General features: G+C 41.2%; 2 protein-coding genes across 2 annotated transcripts in view; one reads left to right on the forward strand and one right to left on the reverse strand.

Moving 5' to 3' along the window:
* Positions 1-1,838, reverse strand: part of LOC104961750 (pecanex-like protein 3) — a 5,961-nt gene extending 4,123 nt beyond the window's left edge. Inside the window, exons 1-3 of the mRNA XM_010790087.1 lie at positions 1,572-1,838; positions 1,424-1,482; positions 1,059-1,334 (exon numbers count right to left, since the gene is read on the reverse strand). Of these exons, the coding sequence (XP_010788389.1) occupies positions 1,059-1,334; positions 1,424-1,482; positions 1,572-1,801 (565 nt within the window). The 5' untranslated portion in view covers positions 1,802-1,838. The remainder of the gene's footprint in view (positions 1-1,058; positions 1,335-1,423; positions 1,483-1,571) is intronic.
* Positions 1,839-2,188: 350 nt separating this feature from the next.
* The window catches only part of LOC104961751 (pecanex-like protein 3), an 18,023-nt gene continuing 10,186 nt past the window's right edge, over positions 2,189-10,025 (forward strand). Inside the window, exons 1-2 of the mRNA XM_010790088.1 lie at positions 2,189-2,271; positions 3,544-3,646. Of these exons, the coding sequence (XP_010788390.1) occupies positions 2,189-2,271; positions 3,544-3,646 (186 nt within the window). The remainder of the gene's footprint in view (positions 2,272-3,543; positions 3,647-10,025) is intronic.

Below are 10,025 nucleotides of genomic sequence, written 5' to 3' on the forward strand. Positions count from 1 at the left end.
AATACAATGGGGGCTTCCTCAAACAGCCATTCTCTTTCCCGACAATCCCCTCTGCTGCACGAACCCCTTACCATATGCTAATGTAAACATTAAAACACCGCGGATCTTATAGGTCCAGTGCGGCTTATATGTACACATCATTCAATTTAGCTGCTGCGGCTTATATTCAGGTGCGCCTTATAGTCCGCAAAATTTACGGATACATATAAATAGAATATGAAATGTACAAATGAGGTCATCTAAAGGAAGCAGAGTATTCCACAAGGCGAAATATTCGAGACTAACTGATTTTTATACAGGGTTCGATACACTTTTCCACCAATGATTTTCAATGGACTTCTCCATGACCTTTACCTAATTTTCCATGTTGACCAAAGAAATTACTCTTTTCTCAGCGGTACACTGGAAATGGTTTATTTAAACATGGAACAGGAAAAATAAGGTCTGAACATGTTGTGGCCTCTCTTAAAACAAATTAGGCTTACTAGCTTCTACACGCTAAAGAAAAGAACATCTCACCAGCCAAAACACCTCGTCAGTTAAAAGCCATTTTACGTTTCATTAACTATACGATACAGTATAATTATCAATTATAGTATCAATATTTGCAGCCATTTAGATACAACTTTAGTTTAACATTTCCATGACCTTTTCCAAAAACTTTGGGAACAATATGGTTTTCCATAAACTTTTTCAGGTCCTGGAATTACATTTTGAATTTCCATGACGTTTCCAGGTTTTTAGATGACCGTAAGAAACTCCTGTTATAGTTTGTAGGCCTGCTTTATTGTCATGTCTTGTCATGTCTGTAGAGACTGAAGCAAACTTTAGTTCATTTTTAAAGAGAATTTGATTAAAGAAATAACAAAACAAAAGGGTTTTTAGATTTGAAAGAAATGATTCAAATGTCACAGAAGTTTGACCAGCTGCCACATTTACACGAGTGCTATTTACTATGCTACAATAACCACATCTGACTAACTAAATGCTATTCTGGGGTGACACTTGAGAGATAACCAAGTAGTGACACGTTAAAACAGCAGGTAAACATCTCAAACTGTTCCATTTTACAAGCTTCAAAATATGGTCAACCCCCCCCATCATCCCCTGCTGCTGACCTCTGAACTCGAGCCCTCTCAGTTGGAAGGTGATCAGGCCGTTTCCGATCTCGATGATGTGCACCAGAGCGTTGAGGTAGTCTGAGGCGAGGATGAAGCAGTCGCCTGTGGTGTAGTTCCCCCAGCGGCCGAGCAGCAGGTCTCCACACAGGCTGTGCTGCAGGGAGCGCGTCAGGTGCTCGTAGAAAATAGAGTTCAGATTGTTGTCGTCAGCACCTGAAAGACCATCAAGGCAGCACGAATAAATACGAGCCAAACAAAGACAATTAGACGGGAGAATATATATATATTTGGTTATGGCATACCTGGGTTGCGATCTAACTGAGTGGCAAGTCTGGTGTTGGAATGATCGACGCGCTTGGTGCTGCAAACAGGACAAATTGATATTATAACTGAACAATAACACTTTTATATTAATTATATATGTCATATTTGCACAGATTATTTGTATACTTGTAGTCTCTCTCCCAGAATTTGACAGGTCTGGTGTACGAGGTGACGAACACGGCACTGCCCAGGACAGGATTAAGAGGGGTGGAAAAGATGGCAGAAAAGATGGCCTGAACAAAAAGCACAGCAGAGTCTGAAGTCACGTGAGTTAAGGAAGTTAGGTGGTATAATACAGAGAAGTGAACATTACATAATCCAGGGTTCATACACTTTTCCATCAATGACTTCTCCATGACTTCTCCATGAGCTTTACCTAATTTTCCATGACCAAAAACATTACTCTTTCTCAGCGGTACCATTGAAAATGGTTTATTTTCACATGGAACAGGAAAATAAGGTCTGAAACATGTTGTGCCTCTAAAACAAATCAAATAGGCTTACTAGCTTCTACACGCTAAAGCAACTCAAATCTCTCACCAGCAAAACACCTCGTCAGTTAAATGTCATTTTACGTTTCATTACTATTAGGGCTGTCAAACGATTACACATTTTAATCAGATTAATCACAGCTTAAACATTAATTAATCATGATTAATCACCATTTGAACTATGTCAAAACTTGAAACTAGGTGTCGGCCGAGAGTCGCAACAGAATGTAGACCGTCCTCACCATCCAAGTAATGAGTGAAGGGACGGAGTCGAGGCATTCGTCGGACGGCACCAAGACGGGACCGAGTGGGACCGCGAGGCGGAGGTCTCTCATGTCAGTCAAACTTCAGGCTTCCAGTTCACAAACAACGAGAGATAGGTGCGAGTGTGTGTGTCTTTCTTCGTCTCCCTTGATATAATTTTATATTCTTATTTGGGATGACTATACAGCATGAGTTTCACAGGGTGTCTTCTTTTCGACGTACCTCGTATACTTTTTCGGTTCTAAAGATAAAGTTTTTGGGTGGATTGGAGTTAACAGACATCCCCTCGAAGTAGTCTAACGACTCAGTAAATAGAACTTGTATATTTTTGTCGACTTATAAGGCTGTCGCGACTATTTGACACTTGTTCTAGTCATTATAGTATATCGATTCATCGACCTAATATTAACTGTGTACGTTATCTGCGTGTCGTAAGCTCCACTTCTTCGATTACACAAAATCCACTTAATATTTTCATATAACGAGGCAGGGTCTACGACGGTGTTCTACCACCAAACTCTTTCGACATACCGGACCGGAAGTCACCACACCTCTTTATACAGTAACGATGTTGTTTGTCTCTGTTGAGGGACTGCTGTCTTCTGTGTTCTTGTTGGTGTTTCTCGACTGTAGATCGATTTTTTTTTGTTTTTTAGAGGCGTAGACAGCGTATGTTTACATGTGTTTGTTGTAGTATTGGAAAGGATGTGTGTAGGTGTGTCTTTGTGGTACAGACAACGATCTTGTAGTGTTGCTCAACTCTTAGCTGGCCGTGTGTTATATAGTTGTGTTGTTCTGTCTATCGAGCCTCTTCGTGTTCTATGTTGGATTTTATGTAAGAGAGTGTACCAAAAGGAAAAAGGAAGGGTAGAAGTGGAACATGGGTGGGTCAGACATAACATATCTACAGTCACATACATTACACCAGGTCAAAAGGTCAATTACGATGCGATGCACAAAACTAGAGGAGAGAGGGAGAGAGGAGGGTCGTCAGCTCGAGAGAAGTAGAGTCAACGGCCGTACTTCGACTACGCGGAGCAGCAAGACGCGGGGCAGCGTCGTCAATTGGCAGTGCGACACGAATGTGGTGTCGACAGAGAAGGCTAGCTGATAGGTGTGAAGCAGTCTTCTGGAGGATTAGCTGATGATGAAGTACAGTAAGAGAGTCGTTTCCAGTCCTCTAGGTACGCACGTTAATCGCGAATAGCGCAGAGTACAAGAATTGGCGAGGCTAAACCCACTGAGCACGTTAAACACCGCTACTTGGCTTCTCAAAAGCAAAACCCCCCTGTTGAAGGAGTAAGTTTTTTACAAATTCTTTAATCTGTTGCATTTCTATTTAGGGTGTTTCGCTCCACGACAAAGAGGATCGGTTCGCCGTCCAAGGAACTTGTGTTTGTGCTCGCATTTGCACAGTTGTGGCACCACATCACGACTGCCTCTGTCGTAAGCCTTGGTATCTAGCCTTGGTCGAGGTCGTGAATCTTGACGTGATGGGTATTCCTCGGCATGTGTGGCGTCACAAACGCACCCGACACAGACATCAACACTTCTGGGTCACCGCTAGACAACATAATCGTTAGACCAATCGATCGATACGACTGCTTAGAATTTCTCGAGAAAGATGTTGTCCACCCTTCTCTCGAGAGAGGACTCTCGGAGTTTATCCCAATCCGTGTGGAACGTATATAGTAATATCAATATGTTTTTATTCTCCGATTTACTTTTTGTCGCATAGTTTTACTGATATGCTAGGTCTTTGTTTTTTCAATAAATTTTATTGTTGTCTTATGTCAAACCTTTCCCCTCACTAACTCTTTAATATGGTATTTCTTTTTCTTAGACGAATGTCAACACAAGTATACCCACAACCCTCTCTACATAGGTATCCAGGGGATTACAACGAGGGTCACGTCTGTCTAACTACGAAAATTGAAGTTGTAAATTTTTGTTTAGAAGGGCTCTCCTCAATCTAGGTGGGGGGTGAATATACGTGACAGGGTTGTACCTATCTGCCTTTTGATTTCTGGTAAACGTGTGTAGAACACACAGATTAGAAAGAAAACCACCAGTAGCGGTGTTGGCACGTGCACGGTACGTATGACTCCAGTACCTTCTATAGACCTAATTCTCCCAACGAAAAAGGAAACGGTTGCGTACTTCTCTTTCCGGTTTACGTTACCCGACACTAAAACATATGAAAAAATTCGTCGTCCACTCAAGTTATTAATCATGCCGGGAGCGGTCCTACACATTTTTACTTTACCGCGGAACTCTCGCTTGTGTTCCAAGGGGTGAGGACGACATTAGTTATTATGTTTTGGGAAACTAAATATTGAACTTGTAAAGACAGAGGATAACTCAACTCATAAAAGTATCGTCTTATCGGTCAATTGCCACTTACCTAGCCAGTATCGTGTCTGGAAACAGTCTACCATGTTAATGCGACAAAAAAAGAATTCTTTAAACGTATCGAGTAAGACAATATACTAAATAACATAAGCTGGGAGATCTTCGGTCAATAAAATAGGTATAATCCGTAGAACAGTTTTCAATATTCTACATGACTACAGACACAGTCACGACACTTATCGTAAACACCTACAAACAAAAATTTCAGAAACATGAACAGTCTACACCCTGGACGACATCGTGTCGACGCCGAAGCACAAACTGATGTTAGCCGCGGGGACCGTCTAGTCGGACCCTCCGATGTCGGAAGGTGCCGGAGGCGTGTTTGGGAGCGGCAAGCGGCATAGGAAAACGAGTGGAAAACTCAAATGCAGGTTACCATTAGTCCCAAGAATGCCAGTAATGTTTGGACCTTTTCAGTACCTTTAAGTTTTACCATTAAGCGTCAGGACCTTTTACACACCTTTTTGTTATAAAAAGAATATTAGTTCATCATTATCATTATGATAGTTACTATTATATCTTATGACATAACATATCAGTTTAATTATCGACGTTGTTAATAGCGTAATTGCCGGCCATTACATAATGAAAAAAATTAATTAACGCAATTGTTATAAATTGCGTACGCCCGTCTTACCGGGCGCGGGGCGGTATTTGGGTAGGTGGTCACCGTCGCCGGTCCCATCACCCGACCCGATGGTGGGTATGGTTCTTACCCCGAATCGGGGTGGAACTTGTTTGTACTACAATTTCATTCGTTTTATTTCAGGACGGTTAGGCGTGCCTCATTTGTGTGTCTGTCCGTAATTCATTTGCTGACTAAAGCATGTCGGTGAAAGCGACTTTATCGGCTTCTGATTCTTTGCCAAAACTTTTTTGAAACAGTGCATCACTAGCAGAGAGTTTATCTTGTAGAAACTATTAGCAAGAAGACCGGGTTACGTCTTAAGTCGTCATTGCCGCAACCACAACAACGTCCTTCAGGACTCGCCTCTTTATGAAAACGACATCCTCGTGTAGAGATATATGTAGCTATGTCTGTAATGCAAAACTATCTTGCTGTACTTGGCAATTGCTGGTGGTGCCAAACTACTAACTATGTCCACAGCACCCGGACAGAAAGAAAACTGTGTGTCTTGTTACAATATTATTCTTGATATGTATGTATGTATTCACGACATACAATTTACCTATATAGGCGGAAGGAAAGGTTAAATAGAAAGAGTAAGCGTGTTCCGTTATTTGTATTTCTNCCATTTTACGTTTGATTACTATACCATACAGTATTTATTATCATTATAGTCTTACTATTGGCGATTAGATCAAATATAAATTATATTTGATGCAAATTTAGTTACATTTCGATGACTTTTCCAAAACCTTGGGAAAAATATAGTTTTCCATAACTTTTCCAGGGCCTGGAATTTGCATTTTTTATTTCCATGACTTTTCCAGGTTTTTAATGACCGTAAGAACCCTGAACATTGCAGACGGCTGATTGGTCAGAGGGAATCATCTCAAGCGTGTCATGTGCACAAATCACCTTTTTAAATATCAAAACCACTGTCCATAGCGTGAGCAATGTCTTTGTTCACTCTGATACACTCTGGCAGGAAAACTGTCAAAATAGAAATTGATTGATGAAGGTTAGATATTCCTCTGTTGCCGATGAAAGGATTCAGCGAGTGTCATGTTAAAGATAAGACAAGAGGCAACGTCAATGTTAAAGTGCCTTAAACCTGCATTCTCTCTGCTATCCAGCAGGGGGCGAGTCCTCTGATTGTATAGAAGTCTATGAGAAAATTACCCAACTTCTCACTTGATTATTACATCAGTAAACATTTTCCTGATGAGTTTATGGTCTCAATGTCTAGTGTCAAGTCTTCTGTATCGCAGCATGATGTTTATTTCGTAAATGATGATATTTAGTGTCAAATAGACGATGAAGCAGCGTATGTTTCAGGGCGGGGCTACCTTATGATTGACAGCTTTAAAACCTAAAATTATCTGTACACTTTTGGTAGCTTCAACATTCCTTCTTCAGTGTTTTCTCCACCTTCTCATGTCACTTAGTTGTACATTTAAATGTGGACGCATTGGGGAAGTAATAAGAACAAAGGCGACGATTATGAAGAAGGTTCAAATTCACAAACCGGTCATAAAGCAAAGAGATAAACGCAGATACAAAGAGGAAGAGGAGAATCTGTTACGTGGCTCTTACTCAGAACCCCATCCTGGTCCATGTGTTGTCTATTACCTCCTGCTTCTTTGTTTCTGCCCTACTTCCAGCGCACATACCCGCCGTGCCAACAACACAGCAGCCAAATTAATAGGAAATACACTCACACTCACACACACTGCGCTGAGAGCCAGCATCCCTGCTCCCAGCTGGCGTGAGTACAACACACTGTTGCTTATCCACAGAGCTTCCACCAGAGGCTATTTTCCAATCAAATCAAAAGGAGGGTTTAGCAGGTAGGCCGGGTCTTTGTCTGCGCGCTGCATGGATGAAACGGACACTATGAGAACGTCCTCGCTGCTTTCTGAGACGCTTTAATCCACTGGCACTGTAATCCGCAACATAATTACATTACAAAAACAAAAGATGCTAATCAGACAGGGAGATTATTATCAAATTACAACAAAACAATGAAAGCTGCAGATCTCGTTTGTTGTCGAGTGCGGACACAAAGCGGCACATTACGTGTCCGGAGGGAAAGCAGACAAGTGCATTTCTTGGCACAAACGTAAAAAAATCTAGTGGTTGAGCCCGAAAAAACAAATAAGAACATGGCTCTTTAGGCGAAGAGAGGTTCTCGTTACAAACCCACATGATATGAAACATCCCCTCCATACAACACATATTGTCCGCAAGTCTCAATTACAGCATGAATTTCTCCACACACACACACACACACACACACACACACACACACACACACACACACACACACACACACACACACACACACACACACACACACACACACACACACACACGCTATCTCTCTCTCAAACACACACACACTCTCTCTACACACACACACACACACACACACACACACACACACACACACACACACACACACACACACACACACACACACACACACACACACACACACACACACACAGGAAGGCTCAGCGCAATAACAAAGGCCTTTCAAAGAAACCCTCAGCAGGTTAAGATCAAATGTTTTCGCTCAAACTGATAAAAAGCATCTGCAGCTGAGATATCCGTGTGTGAGTCGGTATGCAGCGCAGCACGCCCGGCACTGATTAAAACAGACACACACACAGCGCCAGCATAGAGTGTGTGTGTTTCTGCTCAGTGTGTGTGTGTGGTAATGACAGAAGCACCTGTGAGGTTTAGTTCCAGCTCTAAATCTACGATCTGCCAATACTGTCCGCACGAAGAATAGGAAACGGATCGAGTGTTATCGAGCAGTTTCCACTTTAGTCCACTTGTACTGGAGGAGTGTTGCTTTCATTACTCTCTACTGTTGGGAAGTCTCCTCCTAACTAACCATTACTTACATACATATACATATGAGGATTATTATCTAGAACAATCCTTTAGTAGGTAGAGAAACATTTACATAAAAGTTTCTCAAAATAGAAGGTAATGTCTATAAATATCTTGTTTTGTCTGAAACCCAAATATGTTCACTTTATTTTGATTTAAAACAGAAAAGCAGCAAATCTGCATATTTGAGAACAGCCATTTCTGACATTATTGCATGAAAAAGGAAAAATAGTAGGAGATTATTTTCAGAAATGCATTAGTTTTCTACTTGCTGCAGCCCTGTTCTTCACCTCAAATCGCTTTAATCTGCAGATTATTTCCTAATTAATCGTTTGGTGGCCTGAAAATAGTAAAAATATCCATCCCAGTTTCTCAAAGTAGAAGTAAATGTCTTCAAATATCTTATATACAACTAGTTTGAGATTTTATTTACTAATTGCTGCAGCATTATTCTCCGCCTTCAATCAGCTGTACTTGCTGTGTGTGTGTGTGTGTGTGTGTGTGTGTGTGTGTGTGTGTGTGTGTGTGTGTGTGTGTGTGTGTGTGTGTGTGCGTGCGTGCGTGCGTGCGTGCGTGTGTGCGTGCGTGCGTGTGTGTGTGTGTGTGTGTGTGTGTGTGTGTGTGTGTGTGTGTGTGTGTGTGTGTGTGTGTGTGTGTGTGTGTGTGTGTGTGTGTGTGTGTGTGTGTGTGTGTTTACGTGCAGCCGTTCTTTCTCCATAACCAATTTATGCACGGTCATGCTAACATCTGTTCTGCCGATTCAGCAACTTCTGTACTTCGAATTATGACTTTTATTAGCTAATTTATGGCGGGTAGAAATGAAACACGAGCCTGCATTCCACGAGTGGGATAAACATGGATATGGAAACAATTGAAGGCCTCCCTGATAGAGGAATGTGCAAAAAGAAAAGTCAGCTTTTAATCAACGAAGGTCTCACTCTCCTAATTGGAGTAATCATAACATTATGCAAATTATAATCTGGGGTTACATTAGTGAGTATATTGCTGAGATATTCATAAGAAGACTGAGGAAACGTTGTGCACATGACTCCTTTTAATCAAAATGTACACTTTGGATATTTAAAAAAACTTAAATCTATCAACCCCTACTTGTAATAGCTTCTAGATAACTGTATTTAATAAAAGGTGGTTATTCTACATAATGAGTACTTTAAGGACTTTTTTATGCTTATAATTCTGTGAAAACGTCGGTAAAAGTTTTTGTACGTGCTTCTAAAAATGTTTATTAAGCCAGTTTATAAGATGTAGAATTAGTGCTATATAATGCTTTAAAACTATATATTTGAATGCACTTCTATACAAGCTTTTGAGACATTCGATTCTATATGGATGTTTTGGTTTCATGTGATATCCTTAGCATCACGGTAGCTTATAAAAAGAGTTGGCTGCAGCATTTGGGAAAACAGTAAAGTGAATTGTGTCTGTGTGTGTCTGTTCCTCACAGAAAAAACTGACAGAACTTTGGACCGTCTTTCAAAGCACTTCCAGACGAGCTAGTGTGACGATTTTGATAGAAACGGATTCCTTGGATTTTATAGTTTCGTGTAATTTAAAGCCAACTTAACTTATCAGAAATCTGCCTTCTCGACAAGCTATCGAGACGCGGTTGGTATCGAAGGATTAGTTGGATTTCATAGTTTTGTGTCATTTAAGGCCAACTTAAAGGGGACCTATCATGAAAAATGCAATTTGTGATGTCTTTTATACATCAATATGTGGAAGGGCAACAGCAGAAGGACTGAGCGACACACTTACCCAAGGTCAGCGTCATGGGCGGTCATTCGCGGGCCATTCCCCCCCCAAATTAGTCACTGTGCCCCCCCAACGCAGGGTGGGCAAGCCTTGCCACTTTACCGTTTTTTT

Source organism: Notothenia coriiceps, unplaced genomic scaffold (assembly GCF_000735185.1).
Source record: "Notothenia coriiceps isolate Sejong01 unplaced genomic scaffold, NC01 NC01_scaffold00033697, whole genome shotgun sequence".
NCBI lineage: Eukaryota > Metazoa > Chordata > Actinopteri > Perciformes > Nototheniidae > Notothenia > Notothenia coriiceps.